The sequence below is a fragment of the Corvus moneduloides genome, chromosome 13 (assembly GCF_009650955.1).
Source record: "Corvus moneduloides isolate bCorMon1 chromosome 13, bCorMon1.pri, whole genome shotgun sequence".
Lineage (NCBI taxonomy): Eukaryota > Metazoa > Chordata > Aves > Passeriformes > Corvidae > Corvus > Corvus moneduloides.
The window spans coordinates 9715254-9735538 of NC_045488.1; the positions used below are offsets into that span (position 1 = coordinate 9715254).

At 46.2% G+C, this 20285-nt stretch overlaps 2 protein-coding genes across 9 annotated transcripts in view; one reads left to right on the forward strand and one right to left on the reverse strand.

The window, feature by feature from the left end:
* MEF2A (myocyte enhancer factor 2A) overlaps positions 1-11758 on the forward strand; it is an 82729-nt gene extending 70971 nt beyond the window's left edge. For 5 of the 8 annotated variants that reach the window (XM_032122476.1, XM_032122470.1, XM_032122469.1 and 2 more), the window contains 4 exons: positions 2-25; positions 3583-3709; positions 7478-7604; positions 8037-11758. In XM_032122476.1, coding sequence (XP_031978367.1) covers positions 2-25; positions 3583-3709; positions 7478-7604; positions 8037-8373 — 615 coding nt within the window. In that variant the 3' untranslated portion in view covers positions 8374-11758. The remainder of the gene's footprint in view (position 1; positions 26-3582; positions 3710-7477; positions 7605-8036) is intronic. The other 3 variants (XM_032122473.1, XM_032122474.1, XM_032122475.1) reach the window with 1 other exon arrangement.
* Positions 10223-19513, reverse strand: LYSMD4 (LysM domain containing 4). The gene is given in 4 exon segments (XM_032122482.1): positions 10223-13914; positions 13916-14458; positions 17929-18219; positions 19481-19513. Coding segments are annotated over 3 exon segments (885 nt in total). The 5' UTR covers positions 18202-18219; positions 19481-19513; the 3' UTR covers positions 10223-13845.
* Positions 19514-20285: the final 772 nt, after the last annotated feature.

Consider the following 20285-nt stretch of genomic DNA (forward strand, 5'->3'; position numbering starts at 1 on the left):
GTCGGAGGAGGATGAATTGGAGTTGGTGAGTTTGGGCTGCTGTTTGCTGAGAGACAGCAAGATGCTGGAAATGTCTTTCACTACAGCTTTTTAACTGTAGTTTCATTACATATTTTAAATAATTCCAGTGTTCCCTTGGTAGCAGACAAAAATACATTTGTTTTATCAAACTCAAAACTAGACCAATTCAAGTTGAAAACACATCCAAAGTCAGCACTTGCCATTTGTAAACTTCTATTTTTTTTTTTTCCTGAAAATGTTTCTGTTTTTCTTGGAGGGAACATTGGAAAAGAGCCTTACAAAGTAACTGTCCATGTATATAGGATTTGTACTGCCTTCTGTATGAAATACAAATAATCACTTTCCATCCCCTAAATTATTGGAATGTTTTTAGAAAGTGGCTTCACTTGTGAAGTTCTTCAGATTGTAACACCAGCCCTGTGTTACTTCTCTTCCTTTCAAGGAGATGACATCATTGCTGGTGAGGTCACCTTTTTGGAGGTTAGAATTATTTCATCCTGCGTGAGATTATCAAACCACAGGGGTGTTCCCTGTTTACCAAAAGGAGGAGAGAATTGCAAGTGAATAATTCTACCTTTTTTCCAGTGGAAGGATATTCTGCTTTTAAAAGGAAACTCTTGGGATTTGTGTGTTTTCAATTTTTCTTTCCCCAAAGTTTTTAACATTTGGCATTCTGTCTGGAAAATTAACGTAAGGCTAAAATAATTCATAACTTATTTTTAGAGCGATTTGCAAATTGTTTGGCTGCTGTGGCACAAACCAGGCAGAAGATGCTGTGTCAGATTCACAGAGAAATAAATCAACCTATTGCAGACCTTGATTTGTTGTTGAACATGGACCTGTTGCTAATATGAGGCTCTAATTGCATGAAAGCATGGAAAATGTAGTGATTTAGATAAATTTCTTGATGAATGCATGCTGCTGGTTGATTTTTACCTTAAACATGAGAAATATATTTTAAAAGTAAGGGAAAATGGTTTTTAAAAGTCAGTATTGAAGTTTTTAAGTGTTACTGGGATGTCTTGCTCGTCGAGCAGTTAGAGCTCTCCCACTTTCTTCTCACCTTCAGGGAAGTGTCTGGTTTTCAGTGCAAGAAGAAAGGCTCAGTGTAAAAGCACTTAATCAAATATCATTGCAATTGAAATTAAAGCCAAAGCCTTTGGACTGAGGGATTCCCCCCTGCCCTGTGCCGTGTGGGATCAGCAGATGGAGCCGCACGTGGATCCCATGTGTGGCGTGGGCCATCTAGTGGCTCCAAAAACTGGGACCAGCCCTGACAGGAGCAGCACTCACACAAAGGAAAGGTGCAGTGTCTGCCTCAAACATGGTAAAGAAATACGAGCTACACCTGCAGGATTCTGTCTGATGCTGATTCCAGTGTGGGGAAGCAGTTCCAAATCCCATCTGTGAACACTCTGTGTGGTTGGAGCTGAGCACTGAATATGAAAAGCAGCTACCAACAGTAGCGTAGCATGAAATAAAGATACTGAATTCTTCCTGCTACATTTGCACCAGTTCAAAAGATTAAAAAAAGAAATCCTGAAATTTGTCATTAATCTCCAAGGACAACAAATATTGGGCACATCTAAATATTGCTTAGTGTCTTTGTGTGGCTGAGTGTTCCAGGAATTATATTCAGAAAGAATTTACATCAGAAAACCACCTTTATACCTTTATTAGCCACTTAAAACCCAAAAAGCAATCCTATGAGGAAATTCTTTGGTCTGGATTGTTTCCCAGTATATTCCTCTTTACTTTTCCATTATGCAGTAATCCCAACTTTATAGGCAGCCATCCAAGAAGGCTTTGGAGAAAGGTCAATTCCTGACAGACACAAAAATCTGCTCTAATAACATCTCTTTATGCCAGATAAACTTGGTCTAGGGGAGATTTTCAGAAGTACGTAAGTGATTTAAAGGGATCAATTACAGCAAATCAGAGGGACTTTCTCTGGGACTTGGAGCTTTGAAGCCTGGGAGCTCTGAAGCAGAGAGGGCACATCTGCCAGTGTGTGTGTTTGGCAAAAAATGCCAAAGAGCCCCATAATCCTTGGGAAGCTCGAAGGTGGGAATTGCAAGAGCAGCCAGACACAAGAAAGATCAGAAGCTGGCAGCCAGTGAAAGCTGTGGCTAATTTTAATATGGATGCTGTGATATGTATTACTTTCTTTAAATGGGAAAGATACAAGATTGATAACCCTCAATTCATCTTCATAAATTTAAGCTTAAAATTGAATACAGCCCCATTTCTGTACCTGCTCATTCTGATATTTTTAAGGGAATGATGCATTTTTAATGCTGCTCATTCTCTCAAGATTAGAGTGGAGAAAAAAGTTAACTGGTGCAGATCCTGAAATACCTGTGTCTGAAATAAGGGAAACTTGCAAGACTGAGTAAACTTTAGTGTTGTAAAGCTATGAAATGGATCCCTACCAAAGAGATGAGAAACTGCTCCTTTTGTAGCAAATACTTTTTCAGAGATAGAGGTTCTCTTTAAAACCAGCAGATTGAAACCCAGCTCCTTGTAGAAATACAGGATGTAGAGACTGCTGCCATTTCTAAGAATCCTGCAGATAAAAGTAAGTATCTGTTGTTGAAAAATAAAAACACGTAGAATTTTCTGTTCTGGACAGTATCTGGCCAAATGGTGTCGAACCTCATATTTTCAAGATGATTTGCAGTTGCCACCATGGAGAGCAGAACGTTCTGTGGCAGGAGCTTTGCTGTCTGGTGCTGTTCACCACAGTGTTTAATTAATTTTCTATCCAGCAAATTTGGTTAGAGCTTATTTTGAGTGATATGTTTGCTGCAGATGTTCATTCCAGTATATGGGAAAGAAAGACTGTTACTAAAAAGCCAACTTGTGCCCACAGATTATCTGAGACAATCTAGTTTAGCTATTTTCCCTGTCAGAAAAGCACAGTTGCTCTTTGTGAACTCCAGTGTCATTTGCTTGGAAACATATCTGCATTATAACAAGTACTCTCTCAGTTTCTCAGGAACCATGGGAACAGCAAGATTATTTTATCACTGAAGTCTTATCAACACAAATTTAGAAGATCTCTGTGTTCCTTTCAGGACAGGTGTAGTCAGCACAGTGTCAAAACTGGCAGCTGAAATTTGGAAAATTGGATAAACAACTGTGAAGTGGGAGAATCTCTTCTAGTGGAACTGCACCTCACCATCTGCATTAAAACCTCTTTAAAAATAAGACTAAAACTCTTAAAATCACTTAAGAACTTCTGAGAATTGTTGTGTGTATCCCTAAGAAACTGCATTTATTTTTGTGTGTCCTACAACTCTAACACAGTTGAAATCTGCATGCTTGGGAAGTGGCCCAGTGAGCCCTCAATTAATTTTTCATTTCAGTTTGCCAAGATCGTTTTGGTTGTCTTAAAATATTTTAGCTTGTTTAGAAAACCAATCCTGACAAAAAGGATGTGTTCCTAACTCAAAGACACAGCAAAGCAGCACATTTGAATGCAATGCCCTGTTATCGTAGCACTGCATTTTTCATTGTTCTCTGTGGTCTCACAAGGTTTGTTATTTCCATCCCTTGCAGAATACCCAAAGGATAAGCAGTTCTCAGTCCACGCAGCCCCTGGCCACCCCTGTGGTGTCGGTGACGACTCCGAGCCTGCCCCCGCAGGGACTCGTGTACTCGGCCATGCCCACTGCCTACAACACTGGTAAGCCCTGCTGGGGTCAGGGGCTGGGACTTGGACCCACGTGAGTCAGAAGTCCAGGAAATCTGCATTTCTGTGACACCTGGCTTTATTTTCCTCTTCAGTTCAAATGAGTTCCTACTCATCAAAACTGAGCCTGTAGCTACTCGCTCTTGTGAGTGCCTCACGTTTAGGCAGTAGCTGATCCTTTGGTAGTTCTGTTCTTCAGATACTTTGATTGTCTGCAGGACCTTAAAACTACTTTTTATCCAAGCTGGGTGTGATGGAAGGCATTTGGTAATGTAAGAGTGATGAGTGGTTTGCTGGATGGGAAAGTAGTTCGTGAAAGTCAAGTAATAAGTGATGGAACATGAGGCAATGGCAGCCTCACATTGCACAAGGGGAGGTATAGGTTGGATATTGAGGAAAATTTCTTCACCAAAAGGGTTGTCTGACATCCACCAGGGCAGTGGTGGGATTCCAGCCCCCCAAAGATGGTATTTTATACATTTTCTCTACTCTTAGCTTTGAAAGTTTTCACTGCAGTTTTTAGTTTAGCCAGCCAAGCACCTCACATTCTCTTGTATCTTTTTATGTTAATGAGCTCATTAGCTGGCAGTGCCCTGAGCCCCTTTCTGTGCCCCGGGCAGTGCCACAGCCAGGAAGGTGCAGGGAGAGGAACTGTGCACCCATGAGCTGTGGGGGCTGTACTGGGACCCTGCACTCCTCACACCCATCAGCCAGGGGCTGTATTTGCCCTGCAGCAGCACCAGCACACAGCTGCCCTGAGGGGCTCAATTCTGAAGCAGGGAGTGCAGAAGTTGGGCTGCAGGAGCAGTGTCATGGGCAGAGCAGTAACTTGCTGTGGGTGATCAGCTGAAGTGTGTTAGGTGGACATGCAGACCTTGGTTTGACTCTTGCCCCAGAGATGGTTCAGCTCTTGTGTTCAATGGCTGTTCAAAGCAAACTGTTCTGGTCCCTGCTCAGAAGAGCCACGCTGAGTTTCACCTGATACATCCCTTCTGTCCAGTTGGATGCTGTTTCAGAAGCAGTGCTGGGTGCATCCCTCACCCAGAATAACCTGTAAGCTGGTGGCTGAAACATCCAAAAGCTGAGAGGGGCTGCAGTGGGAATCTCAGGAAGCAGCAAAGGCAATGGGGGCTGGTGTCCTACGCAATGGACAAATGCTGGTATCACTGGGGTGTGATTTTAAACTCCAGCCCATTTCCTTTGATAATGCAAATAATTTGTGCAAAGCTTTTAGCCTTTAGTGGTTTTCGCACACTTAAGAAGTGTTTCTATTAGATTGAACCTTTCAGGAGATTTGCAGAAAGAAATTTGATGTTGAAACTGAATTGTCACCTGGGGATTCTCAGGGTAGTCACTACTTACAGCACAATTTCAGTTTTGCAGTTCAAGGACTAAGATAAAATTTAAATACCTGAATTGTTTTTCTGGATTGATAGGGGTTGTTTTCTTCAGAGCTGGAAGGGATAGCTGCAGCTCTTGGGTCCTTAATTAAAATGTTGGATATCAGTTTTCCGCAAATACCCTATTTTATATAATCTGTTTTGGTATTCTGCAGACTGCTGGAGGAAGGGCCAGAATCAACTGAGTTACTGGTTCTAAAACAGTCCAGGCATTTAAAAAAATACTAAAACTCCCAGCAATCAGTTAATCAGTAATTGACACCTGAGCAGAGCACACCAAGCCATAAAAAAATTCCTGGCTTCAGGTCAGTTATTTTGCAGAGGCACAAACTTCCCAGTGCTGCTTGTGGGGGTCACTGCAGTGAGGGTTTCTGTGGTGCAGAAGATGCTCTTGTGTGTACGACTTCATCTCCTATCAGGTCACTCGTGCAGCAGGGGTAGCCTCCTGTCGCTGCCAGCAGGTATGTGATTATTTAGGGAATTAATAGTGCAGCTAATTGTGTAGTGACATACGTACTCCTCAGAGAAATACTCCTCAAAGCCCTGTGACCACACAGAATGTGTCTGAAGTGTCAGAAGTTAACTGTCCATGGTCATAAAAGCTGTAATTGCAATGGAAAAAAATTATGTGGGAACTGAATTCCTATGAGTGTTTCCTTCAGGTCTGCTCTGACAAATCCCATCCGCCCAGCACTTCCATCCCCAGGGCTCGCACGGGCCACACTTGGCAGTTGTTGGAGGCCTGGCTGCTTTGAAGGCTCAGTGCATGTCTGGGTCACTGGAGGGGCTGCAGAGTTTTTTGTTTTTCTTCATTTTTTAGATTCAGTTTTAGTCTTGCGAAAGGGGCTTTTTGGGTCAGTCATCTTGGGACAAGCCTTTCTGAAGCTGTGCAGAAATATGCGTGAGGGGTTTCAGAGTTTCAGCAGAAGTGTCAACTGAGAAGAAATGAAACAAAAAGGCAGCCTAAGAAGCTTCATCTGCTGGAAGCGGCTGGGACTCCTGAGGCCTTCAGGAAGGTTCTGGCAGGGATGTGTGTGAGTCTCTGACAGCACAGGGTCCTGCTGGCCCTGGATTCTCCTCCCAAGATGAGCTATTTTAGGGAGATCCAGAATTTATACACAGCAGACAGGTCAGGGGATGGGAGGGGGAGATTGTTCAAGAAAGGCTCATCGCAGGAGAGAGAGAGAAGAGATTGTAATGGTGGTGGCATTTTAGGACAATACTATTAAAAAAACTCCTATGTCCCCAAACACAAATCAAAGCCAAACCCAGCTTAAGTGGAATGTTTGGTTCCTCTCCTGGCAGTACAGAGTGAGTTTGGCTGCTCACATTTTGTCCCATTCTCAAGAGACAAAAATTATTTTAAGGGAGCTTTATTACAAAATAATTAAAAGCAGAGAAGAGTTTGACTTTGTCTTCAAACCTGAAAGAAAACAAGAGTGATAATGATCGAATGAAAACACCTTCAGTTCTGTGAATGAAGTGAGAAGTGAGGGAGCCCTGCAGCAGCCAGAGCCACCGGCTGGCTGCTGCTCTGGGGTCGGAATAGATTGAGTTCTCCGGGCTCCATTTAAGTTGTATTTCTAAAGTATGGTGTTCTCTTGCTCCACATAAAGGGGTTTCTTTGGTTTATGTGATACAGAGATGACAGTTTAATCAGACATTGAGGAGTGATATTGTGGGGAAGGGGGGGATGGGATGTGGTACAGTGGGACTGCACTGACGGGTCACTGAGGGGTTTGGGTACCCGGCCCCTGCCCTGCCTTTTCAGAGTCCCTGTGACTGCCTGGGCAGCCAGTGCTGTTCATGGCTTGGGTCTGGATGGAGGTTGTAGGACCAGGAGCTCTGTGGCATCGTGAGCAACCCAAATGGTCCCTGTGTCTTGTCTGAGGAGCTGCCACCTCCCACCTGGGACTGAACCACAGCCCAGGTGTCTGCAGTGAATTCAGGCCAAGATCCACCCTGACTCATATGGATTCTACCCTTTTTGTTTCATTTTGAAATGTCCATGTAGGCAAACCTCTTCAAAAATTCCAAGTCTTGCTGCAAGGTGCACACCTCTGTATATACACAATGCATTAATGTGTTGTACCTGTGGGTTTGGAAGAAGCTCCAAGACAGCAATGTGGAGGAACTGAAAGCAGAATGCAAAAAAGAATTTCATTTGGAGGCATCTGTACTGTTAAGCTCCCTGTGAGGCTGGCAGGATTGCTCCCAGAGTTTTCACGTTTGGATTCCTTTGGATCAGCTGCCTTTGTTCTGGGCAGAAAGCCTTTGTATTTGCATTTATTTATATATGTATGTTATATATATAAACCCCCCTGTACATTACTTCGTTGTTTGTTTGTTTTTCCCCTCTTAGATTACTCCTTGACTAGCGCAGACCTGTCTGCCCTGCAGGGGTTTAACTCCCCAGGAATGCTGTCCTTGGGGCAGGTGTCTGCCTGGCAGCAGCACCACCTCGGTCCCGCGGCCCTCAGCTCTCTTGTGTAAGTACCCGGGGTGCCGGTGCAGGGCAGCACTGGGGGAGCTTCTGCCTCTTCTGCTGGATCAGCTGCACCAGGGGAATACTGAGCACATTTTAACCTCTTGTCTGTGCTGCAAAGCATTTGTGTGTCAGGGTGTTTGTCCCTGCAGTCACCTCCAGCTAATGAGCCGTGTCCCTGCAGGCTCAGCTTCTCACCAAGGAGGCACCTGTGTGATGACTGAAATGTTTGGCAGTAGGAAATCCTTGTTTGTTCTGAACTTCTGTAAATGCAGCTCGGACCTTTAATTAATGCTTTTTTCTCCTTTGCTCTTCCCAGTAAGGTGCATTGATTAATGTGCTGAGCCCCAAGGCCTCACCGTCACAAACACATGAATTGTCACTTGGTTTTCACTTTTTGTTTCCTTATTTGCGCCTTTCTGTTTTCTTTCCCCAGCACTGGCAGCCAGCTATCTCAGGGTTCCAATCTCTCCATTAACACCAACCAAAACATCAACATCAAATCCGAACCGATCTCCCCTCCCCGGGACCGCGTCACCCCCTCCGGGTTCCCGCCGCAGCAGCCGCAGCCGCCACCGCCGCCGTCGCGCCAGGAGCTGGGGCGCTCCCCGGTTGACAGCCTGAGCAGCTCCAGCAGCTCCTACGATGGCAGCGACCGCGAGGATCCCCGCAGCGATTTCCACTCCCCCGTCGTGCTGGGGCGGCCGCCCAACACAGAAGATCGGGAGAGTCCCTCGGTAAAACGAATGAGGATGGACACGTGGGTGACATAAACCCACAGTGTTGCCCTTTCAGTTTTGTGTTCTCAAAATGAACTGTCCTGACATATCTAAATTTATAAATAAGGACATGAATAAGTATATTTATATGTATATACATACATGCATATATATATCTTCACATGCATATATATGTGCTAGTGTGTGTAGCATACACCAATCATCAGGCACTTATGACAAACTCTTGTATAGCTGCAGATGTCCCTTGGTAAAACGTAACAGAACAATCCAGTAGGTTTGATCTCTAGTCTGGCACTTACCTGGACTCGTGTGCAACCCCAGCCCAGCCCCATGGCAGAGCGGTGTCCCCGCAGTGTCTCCTCCTCCTCCACACCCACCCGAGCGAGGGCTCGCCTGTAGTACCGTCCCTGTGTGTAGTCAGCTCTATGGTTACTCGTAGTTAAGAAATAATTGCTTTGTAGCAGCAGAGCAGTAGAAAAGCAGGAAGAAGAAAGCAATACTGTACATAAACTGACCTTTCTATTACCCAACCTGGCATGGGTCTCTATTGCAGAGGGTGCATGGAGAAGGGCTGATGCTATAAGAAATAAAAATAAAAACAAAAACCCTGTTTTGCACGTGCAAAAAAAAAAAAAAATAGTGTATTGGGTCAAAGAAGTGATTTTTTTAATGAGTGAAAGAGAGACATAGAGAACTCGCATGAAATATTCAGAAAATATTAGCCTAGAAAATAGAACGTTAACAAAATAAAATTAATATATTAAGTTATAATTGGAATATGTTTGACAAATTTGTTTTTACGTTCATACCTTTGAAAAATATAGAAACGGATTTTAGCTCATGTATATTTTATATTAAAGAAAACAATACCCTAATGAATTGAAGACTATATATAAAGTTATATACAGTACTTTTGAACACATTCTGCTATGAATTATTTATATAAGCCAAAGCTGTATGTTGTAGCTTTTTTGTAGAGTATAGTTTTATCTTATTTTGACTTTCTAGTTTTTGCTTTCAAAGATGAAAAGGAAAAACTTGCAGGCGGAACCTTGGGGGAAAAATAAGCCATGAACACTTATATGTAAATTTAAATTTGAGCCAAACTCTTTGTGTATATAGCATCCTAAATATATTATCACCTTTGGTGTAAGTACCTATGTATTGTACGGTCACCAGATTAAAAAGTATATTTTTGTGGATTGACGCCAACTTGAAACAAGGCGAGGTCCTTATTAAGTAGAGTATTCACTGTTTAATATTTACTATTTTGTTAAATATACTGTACTTTCTTTGGATTTTAATTATTATTAATATTATTATCCAGATTTTTCAGAGGGTGTATAAAGGGGTTGGCCCCCTCACTGGTGGTGAATGTGTGCCGTTCAATTGTAATCTCTGTGCTGTATGGTTAAGCTTCATTATACATTTTATATATATGTATATAAATAGCAAAGTGGCAAAAAAAAAAAAATCCGGTGTTAAGTTCATCCTGCATAAATATAAAAAATCTGTTACAACACATTTTAAGGCATCATTTTAAAGCTGCCTCTTCCAAGGAGGAAAAAAAAACCAGTGGAAAAACTTGACCTAATTTCTCATGATAGGGAAATGACACATATCAGAGGAGCGCAAAAGGTTTTGTGAGTTGGCAAGTGGTTTGGGAAAAATTTGCTGCTTCCAAGAAAGAGGGAGGAATGCAGAGCCCCCTTGTGCCGTGAGACAGGGCCGGGCGCAGGTTTGGTGTTGGATGCGGGGCTGTGATCCCGCAGGTGCTCCCGGTCACCTCCAGGCTGGCAGTGCTAGTTCTGGGTGGAAGCTGCAGTCCTGTGGGATTGCCCAAACTCTTCAGAGTTAGCCCTGATATTTATTACGTTTTTGCTTGGGCCTTTTTTTTTCTTTTTTTTTTTTGCAGTTAAGAAAATCCCTTGATGCTGTAAGGGAGGGGTGAGAAGGGCGGTGCAGTGTGGCCGGCTGCCCTGTGTGGTACCTGCGGCCTCCAGCCCTGTCCCCTGTTGTCCTGACAACGTCAAAACCCGCAGGGGCTCCAGTCCCAGCCCTTCCCGTGGAACTGCTTCCTATTGCCGTGGGTTCATCCTGGCTGGCAGGAGCATGGAGGCAGACGGGACACGTTCCAGTGGCTGCTGTGTTCCCCAGTGACCGAATTCACTTGCTGCTCCCTGGAACCTTTTGCTGCTCTGACTAGTGATGTGAGTTCCATGATTTATGCACCTGTATGAACTTTGCTGTACATCCGAGTGGGAGTTCTGCATTCACATTTACTGTCTATTTTCTTGTGTGCCTTATCAGATGGCTTTGCTGACTGTATCTCAATAGTCTTTATTTCTATGCAGGTTTTTAAACAGTACTTAAACTACTGTTTTCTTAAAGACAAAGCTACACAAGGGTTAGAGTTTGTATTGAAATTGCACCAATGAATTAAAAAAAAATAGAAAGAATCAGTTCTAAAGAGCTGGGCCAGGGAGCGGCCCTGTGCTGCCCTAGCCCCAGCAGAAACGTCCTTCCACAGCCCTCCGCTCTCGGGAGCACCTCCTGCCACCGAGGACATGGGAATCCTGGTTTTTAATAACTAGTAACTCACTTTGAAACATACTTTTTTAGAAATTGTAAAAATGTTTTATAAAAAAAAAAAATGACATAGCACAGATATTTCAACAGGTTTAAAAAAAAAAAAAACTTTTTAAAATTATCTCTGCTGACTGAAGTGCAAGTGGATCCAATCCTGGGCTGAACCCAGTCAGGTCTGAATGATTTAAGATTTTTATCTCTGTTGTGACAAATCACCTCCATCCTCGAGCTCTCACGATAGTTTTGAGAATGCCACGGTGTCAGGGACTCATCAGAGAGAACTGCTTTAGCCTTGCCTTCCCTCCAAGGACACTAATGCATCAGAAACTTGCGAGTTACTGTGCGCACAAGAAATACATAGTAAATAAGGAACAAAACAACTCCTAACAATTGATCCTGGGCAGAAGTTAAATCCGAATGTGAACGAAAGACTTAACCAATGTAAACATTTAAATCTTAGTAGAACCTTTCTTCACTTTGCTGTGCAAGAGAACACTGCTTTGCTATATTTAAAATGGCTTTTTTAAAAGAGATTTATGTATTTGGTAAATGTTTGTAGTCAACAGTTCACAAGAAGCTGTTCACGGTTTAATGCTGATAAGCCGTTTGGCGGCACAAGCTGGACTTTGTTGCCATCCTTGAGACGAATCTTTTAAGAAAAAAAATAAGTTAATCTCAATTTTTTTCCCTGAATGTGTTGTTTTTTCTTCAATATACAATAAATATTCTAGTGAACTTTTTATCAAATGGTTAAGAAAATGCTAGAGGTTGTTGTAAAATATTTGTATCCTGCATTCACTAAAGTAAAGATACTGGCTTTTACTGTGTACTCCGGCCTCTCTCGTGTTTGCAGAGCACGTGGTCCTGTCTGGCGCGTCCTTGCCCCCTCCAGCTGTCCAATTCAGGTGCGAGGTGTTGGTTTGAAACTGCAGCCATGAGCATTTTCATCAACAGGAATTCACACACGCTTGTTACTACACTCAAGGACTGATGCTTGCTAAGAACCTTTTTTACAAAACACTTACGGGAACTGGCAGATAAACCAGGGTCCATTCAGAGTGGAGAGCCCAAGGCCCGTCCCACCTCCAGCCCCGGTTCCTCTCCTGCTTCTCACTGCAGGGGCTGAGGTAAGGCTGCAAAGGACCCCACTTTCTAAGGCAGGTGATAGCAAAAAACGCACAAGCTGTGCCCCTTGCGCTTTTATTTCATGTGGCTTTATTTAAAAATGTAAGAATCCCCCCCTCCCCAGAACCAAGAGATACAGCTCTTCATAGAAGAAAAATACAAGTTTTTGTTCACTGTAAGATACTTTAGAGTGCTCATTTACAAAATTAGGTTCCCACTTTTGAGAACTGCCGGAAACATAGGTTCTCATTGTAACAGCACATGGTTCTGCTTGTGTGGTGTGGGGCTCCTCACCTTGCTGGAGAAGCTTCAGTCCTCCCCATCCAGGCAGACACTGCCAGGCTGCTCTTCCTCAGGCCAGGCTGAGGTTACACCTGTACAACAGGTGCTTGTACCACAGCCCCTCTCCAGCCCCTGCTCTGCCCCAGCAGGCCTCGGGCTGCCGGAGAAGCCCTGGGGGCCTGCTGGCAGCTGGGAAGCTCCAAATGGGACGGGGCTGAGGTGGGGAGGACAGTGCTTCCTGCACCTGCCCACCAGCTCTGCCCTCACCCTCAGCAACAATGGCAGCTGCCCACGCAAAATCCCTTAGTGTCTGGTATAGGAAAGCCTTCACCTCTGCCCACAGGTCTGGAATTTGCTGAATCAAACTTCTGAGGCAAATTCCTCACTTTAGCGAAGCTCCCAAGGGCTGCCTTGCTGCTCCCTTGCAGCAGGTGGTGTTTGCTGACTGGCCCTGAAGAGCACAGCCCTCGGACTGACCGACGTCTCCACTGCCCTGCGAAGCTTTTTAATGCACACTGTCAGTTCACAGAAACCTGTCACAATCAGCAGCTGCACAGTCCTCTCCTATAAAGGCTTCATCCTTCCTTCTTCTTGGACTTCAGTCCTGGACCTTGCAACCTGCACCCAGCTCAGCACTTCACTCCTGCCCAGACTGCACACACGGAAGTAATTCCATGACCAAGCCCGGGTGTCTGAGAAGCACCACTGTAGACTATTATTAGTTTTTTTAGCAAATAATACTGACTAGACCTTCTGCCAGCAAATGAACCCTTGAGAAGTGCATGTGACTCCTCTCTCCTGCTCTCCTGTCCTCTTCCAACACCCTCTGCCCACCTGGGGCCATGCAGGGCTGAGCAAAACCCTGAACAGTGCAGATCCTGCACTGGGACCTCCAGATCGCAAGAGCCATCTCTGAAGGGTTTCACTGTGGGGAAGAGGTCTGGGCTCACCCTTCCCAGGGGTGGGCCTGACACATCCTAATGGAACACAGCTCAAAGGTTTGCTCAGGGGGATGACAAGGTGGGGTGCTGGCAGCGTCCTTGTGCCCTGGCACACCCAGCTTAGAGCCCCAGAATGCATCATTAAGTTCAAGCAGGCCAAAACCACCATGGTCTGCAAGAGACAAAAATGACACTTCTGAGAAAAAGTGTCCCCCCCCCCCCTTCCATTCCAGCAAAAAGTGTTTCCTTAAAATGTGAACAACCCCCAACTTTCCAACCACATTAATACTGCGCACTCTAGCTCAGCAGCAAAGGAGTTGCTTCTAGACACATCATTAAGAAATAGCTGAAGCAACCACAATGAGTGAATTGCAACAAACCACTTTCCCCTAAACAGAGTTCCCAACTCTTAAGCCACCTCGATGATGATCTCTGTAAGCAACAAAACATCCTTATTTTTCCATCAAAAATCACATCACCTCATTTTCAGTCAAATTCAGGATTACATCATCAGCTACTTATAAAAATAATCCGTATTGTTGTATCCCCTTAGAAGCACTTGAGTCAGTCATAAGCACATGGGCATCACTGCTGGAGAGGCTGGAGTGGGCTGCCCCTTCCCCTTAGGATTTTTTTCCTACAACTGAGCCTTGTGGTAATTTCCCTTCCAATCCAGTTGTTGAAACATTTGAGGTTATGTTAAAGGTGCGGGCCACCAGGCCTTGCGTTTTAAAATAGATGATATAAAATACTGGCAGGACAATTCCTATCAGGAGCATAATAAAAACGGCGTTCCACCACTGGATTCCACAGTCTGCACCGTTACCAGTCTCCCGCTTCCCTGCCTCGGGCAGGGGCCTTTCCAGCGCCTCCATGCCGTACTCCGCGTTCAGCTGCGCGTTCAGCTGCACCTCCACCTGCACGGCGTCCTGGATGCTCTGGTCAATGCCCCTGAAGTACTCGCTGAGGCGCCGGCCGCCAGCGGAGCCGCCCGCGCCTGGGTCGGGCTCTGGCAGCTCCACGCGTGTCAGGCCGGGCTGGGCGGGCTCCGCTGGGGGCAGCCGCAGCGCCCTGGTGCTCTCCGTGAGCAGCCCGTGTGGCCGCACCGGGATCTTGATGGACTTCAGTGCGTACAGGTCCTGCTCCCGGATGAAGTTGTTGACACGTTTGATATCCGCAACCTACGGCATCCAGAAAGGACACAGACAGTGACTGCAGCACAACCCCGGAGTGAGGCAGGAAGCAGCTATAAACCAGTGTGCACGGAGCTGTCATGGAATAAAAGCAGGCCCAGGATTCAAGTGGTTAGGTGTTCTGCAGAGATTCCCCAGCTGTGCCAGGGTGCTTTAGGTCCTGCTGGATAGAGTCAGTCCCCTGCTAAACCAGTCTACCACCTCCTCTAGTGCTCTTGTACCTGCTGTGTTTTGCTCCATACTGCTTTTCCTTCCTTTTGCTTTATTTTCCCTTCTCTCACTTAGTTAAGGCAAGAAGAATCTTTGTAACAGATCCTTTTTAAAACAGTTTTCATACCTTACACATGAGTGCTTAAGGTGAGAGCACACCACCAGTGTGAGCAGGCAAAACTCCCCTCCTGCTCAGGAAATGATTTCGGAGTGATCAGAGCTCCACTTTGGGAGCAAACCAGTTCTGAAAACAAGGGCAGAGCCTGGAGAGCAGGGGAGCATCTGCCACACAGGCAAGAGCATCCTCTGCTCAAGCAGCACCTCTCTTCTGCAGGACCAGCAGCTCATTCCTCCTGAGCTGCTCAGTGCTCCTGCTGAACAACAATCACCTCTGTGCTCCTGTCACCACCTTTGCTGGTTCTTGTGTAGGGTTCCTGTCTGTGAGCTGTATTCCCACCCAGAGCAGGAAGAGCAAAGAAGAACAAGCCACATGTGCAGCATCACACACAGAGACAGGCAGTACCAATGCAAAGACAAAGGCAAGGCAGTGTCCTTTATTTAACATTAAATAAGAGAAGATGCTTAATACAGTGGCCACTCACAGCCACCCAGTAAGTACAGCAACTCCTCAGTTGCACTAAACCCTCTGTCAAAGAAAAGGAACAGGATGTCAGTGCGTGCCAGGAGCTCTCCACAGCAGCCAAGGAGATACGAAAAGAACCTTGAGGAAAAGGCTGGAGGACACAAAACAGCAAGAGCCAAACCAAAGAGAAAGGCAACACAAACAGGTAAACCACCTCCCATACATCACACCAAAGAGACACACTACAAGGGACTGTGCTTTGCTCTTTCAGAAATTACAGCAGGACCTGCATTCACTACACACTCACACACTTGAGGCTGCCAAGGAAACTGGAGAGCTAAAACAAAAAACCCACTTTACTTCCTAAGCACTCTGCTCAAAGGTAGAGATGAGATGGATGCCTGAATCTCATGTTTACTCTGCAAAGCTTGAGAACTCTGAAAATGGCACATTTAATCCAGGACCTGATCTGAGGACCCTGAGGCAAAAGGAATCCTCAGCCACTAGTTCAGGCTCCTCACAGCCAGCCCCAGCATAACCTCCGGACTTAAACCCTGCAAAATCTCTTAGTTATGAAATAACAATCTCACCCAGAGCCTCCTAACTGAGGTGCTGCTTCAATTTCTGGATTTGTTCCAATGAAAACAAATTACTGGGACAGTAAATATCCCCTGTGGTGTCTGCAATCAAATACTGCAGTGTGGTGCTAAGGCTCTACAAACAGAAAGTGGAGCAGCACTCAGACAGAAACAACGAACAACGAAGCATGCGAGAGATTGGGCTGCACAAGCATTTAGGCTTATTTTCTCTAATCAATTTTTTTGGCTGCAGTGAGCTCCTCTTGTCCCAGCTAAGAACAATGCCAAAAGCAACCCAGGACTATAAATGGTCAAGAGTAAAAATAAAAATTTTGAAGTGCTTTGCATCCCTGCCAAGTTATCTGTGGCACATGCACAGAGCTATTTGTTGCACTGTCTTAATACCCCCTCCTCAAGCGGATTCTGAAACCAATGTCAAGTTCTCATTGATTTCAAGAAGTTCATCCTGGATTTTTACACACATTTGCCTATATATCTGTGGTTACAGTTCCTCTTACTGCTGTCCTGGTGACCTTTCAGGAGCTGTTTAATTGTGCAAATAAAACAAAACACATGAAAACTGTCATGCCAGTCCTTAAAAAGACAAATACACAAATCTCCTACAATAAGGATTTCTGTACTTGTTCAATTTAACTGGAACAAGTCAGAAGTGCCCTTTCTGGAAGAGAGGGAGGCAGCAGGACAGTTCTTTTCCTGTGGGAGGAGAACACTAACTACGTGGTCCCTTCCATCAGCTTGCTCTTCCCTTGGGCAGGGCCAGCAGCCTTCAGAGGGGCTGAAAGGTTCCAGGAGCGGGACAGCAGAGAAGCAGCCATGGCAGGGACAGGACTGGGCCCTCTGAGTGACAGTGCAGAGGCACAGCAGGACTTTTCAAACCACAGTCCAAAGAACTGTCCAGAATCTCCATCCTCTGAATTCACCCAACTGCTGCTGAGAGCACCACACAGCCACAGCTCCAAACCCAACCAAAGCTCAGCTCTGCCTTCTCAGGCTCTCCTGGGGCCAATCAAGGCCTATTCAAGTCCTACCAGACTCGCTTCTCCGCACGCATCAGGCTCATCAGCAGAACCTGCAAGGGTGCCTTTTTTGTTTTGTTTTTGTTTCTAAGGGCATGGGAGGGGAGGAATTGCTGCAATCCCTCTAAGGCCTCTTGCCTCAGCTGCACCACACAGCTGCTGTGTGGTTAAGCAAGACAGACTGCAATTGCATTGCAGCAGTGAAGCCAGAGCCATATCATTATCCCCACTGCAGTCACTGGCCAATTGTTTGCATCATGGAACTCTGAAATCACAGTCCAGCTTGCAGAAAAAGGAGGCTCTAAAAATACAGCTCAAACTGCTAAACAACAGACGGCTTCTAATGTTCAGACCAGGTAATTAAACTTTTCATCAGTTTTGCTCTGCTTTGGAACAAAGAAAATGTGTTGTGTAGTGGGTTCCAACTCAGAGAAATCTCACTGTGCACACACCCTTCCTCCTGCCCACAGGCACCTGAACTGTGCACCGCTTTTGGGATGACAGCAGACAACCAAAACCCACACACACACCCCACCTGGATTCTGGGACTGAACTTTGGCACCTTTCCACAGCCAACCCTGTCAGACTCAGACCTTCCTTGCAAAATGTAAGCTGATACGTTTCAAAAAATAAACAAAAAACCTCACCCATAACGGCGGTGTTTCTTTGTACTGCTAAATTTGCTTCAAAAACTCCAATGTTCCTTGAGAGCAGAGCCCTGACCCTAATTTCTACACTCAGCTTCCTAATGTTTGCCCTCACTGAAATAACTTAGTACAACCTGCACTTAGTCACTGAAATTAAACAGGAAAGTAGGTCAGGCAGGGTATGAGGCTGACAACATCTTCCTAGGCTGTTGGCTGAACAACTCTTTTTTGTGTTTGTTTGGGGATTTTTTTGCCTTTATCCAGTTTTACCCAGACACTGATCATTCATAAAACAGAGAAGGCCAACACTTTCCAGTGTCAAAACTACCAGACCACAGGACTGGAAACCGCTGCACATGAAACCCCTCTGATGTGATTAGCCCCAAGCAGAGGCAGCCCTTACCTTACAGCCGTACTGCAGGGCCAGCTTGTTGAGGTTATCCCCCTCGGTGATCTCCCGCTCCAGAAGCACCACGTCCCCCAGCCTGTCCCGGGCAGTGCTGCCCCGCTGCTGCTCCTTGCCCCTGGGCCGCAATTCCATCACGTTGAGCTCCTCCTCTGAGGACTCATCTGAGTCAGATCGGCCATTGGGAAACACATACACCTGCCTGCCCGGGAAGTTGTGGACAGTGACAGGAGCCTGGAAGGATCTTGTTCGGCTCTCATTCAGCCTCATCTTTTACACCAGTAGCACCTGTAACAAAACCCAGACATTTTTAGTTTCCTCAATACCAGGGTTCAGTTCTTAGCATGAAAGATTCAGAGAATGCACAAAAAGTTGGCAGGTGTGAACACTCACACACACAAAGGTTTCTTGTACCCAGGGCAAATCCAGAAGTGCCACTCTTAACAGCAGTATTAGAAAAGTTATGTACTCAAACTTCAGCAATCAGTAATCTTTTTCCAAGTTGGTTTTTTTTTTTTTGTTTTGTCTACCCGTGGACAAACCACCTTATAAGACTATGTTGCTACACATTTTAAATACTACATTCTATAATTTCATTAAAAAGCAACACAGTCACTTAAGCGAACTGTCTTTAATTATGGTCAAAACATACAGCAGGTCTACCAAGAGACATTAAAAACTGAGCAAAGTTACCCTTTTCATAAGTCCTTAGTTCTCTACAGTTTAAGAATCCACATTTTAAGTTCTTGGAAGTGAACTTTTTTTTCAATAAGCACAGCTCAAGCTTCACTTAAGTTCAACCTGAATAACAAGGCTTCATTTTGCTACATGAAGACTACAACTTGCCTGAGCACTTTAATTATTGCTCAGCCTACAGCTGTAAGGGGTTTTTTTTGTTGTTGTTGTTGGTTTTTTTTCTTCAATCCTCAGCTCCACAAACAATTTGTTGTCACGGTCAGGCATAGGTAAGAAAACCCCACACTGTTATGGAACCTTGACCTTAACGTTCTCCATCTACCTCTAAGGGATTCTTCAGGTGAAACCACTACGATTTAATGGCATTTCCTTGGTTCCCGGGCACGGCACCCACAGCTGCGGGCTGGGCTCAGCTGCGCCGGGGGAGTTCAACATCCAGGACCAGGGTGGACGCTGCTGTGGGACACGCCGGCCGCCCCCGACACAGCTCCCTCCTTAGGGAGTGCCGAACTCTTCCCCAAGCTCCTCTGGGGACCCCGACCCCGTCAGCACTTCAGGAGGATCCCGACACCCTCAAGGGACCCCAATCTCCTCAGCATTTCAGGAGGGTCCCGCTCCCCTCAGGGTGCCCCGCTCCCCGTGGCACCTCGGGGTCCCGATCCCCTCAGTTCCCGCTCCCCTCAGACGGTCTCGCTGCCCTCAGGGCTTCAGGTGACCCCAAATCCCTCAGCACTTGAGAAGGGTCCCGCTCCCCCCTAGGGCTCCGCTCCCCTCAGCGTTTCATGAGACCCCGCTCCCCCCAGGACGTCCCGGTCCCGGTTCCCGCCCCTCTCCCCGCGCCCCCCTCACGGACCCGCCGCCATCGGCCCCGCACCGACCTGGCCACGGTCTCGCCCAGCGCCCCTCCCATTGGCTGGCGGCGCCGGGGCGGGACTTCAGCGCCAGCCGGCCAATGGGAGCCGGGGAAGGGCGGCAGGGCGGAAGGGGCTGAGCGGCGGGGGCGGGACGGGCGGCGGGGGAGGGGCCTCGATTAAAGGGCCCGCGCCCCGTCCCGGCCGGGCGGGGACCAGCTGACGCACCTGAACAGCGGGTGATGTCACACTCCTGAACAGAGGTCATGTCACACACCTGTACAGTGGGACACGCCACACACTTGCATAGCCCCGGGTGAGGTGTCACTGCCCTGGGACACGTCACACACCGGTACGAGGGGTCATGTCACACACCTGCACAGCCCTGTGTTACAGTAACATTTCAGGTACTACACTGTCAATATGTAATATATATCAATATTACAATACGTCAATTTTACATTATGTCAATATTGCCTCCACTCAGTGGTGCCTGCGGAGCAGCCAGCAGAGCTGACCAGCTGTGCTCCACACTGCCATGTTTGCCTTGGCCCATCCTGACTCATGGCTTATGTTTAAAAAACAAGCTCAGGATACACTGTTAGCAAGTTCCACATTCGAAGCTTTTCTGGGGTGCAGGGACAGGAGAAATAATGCCCTCCTTGCCAGCTGTCAGAATCAGCCAGGCACTCCTTTGGGTGCCCACGGGGTGAAGACACTCTGGATGGACAGCCTGGAGTTCGGCTGCTGGCTGCTCTTTGCCCTAAAGGTGATGGACAAACCTGCTGTGAAGTTAAATTAAAGCTG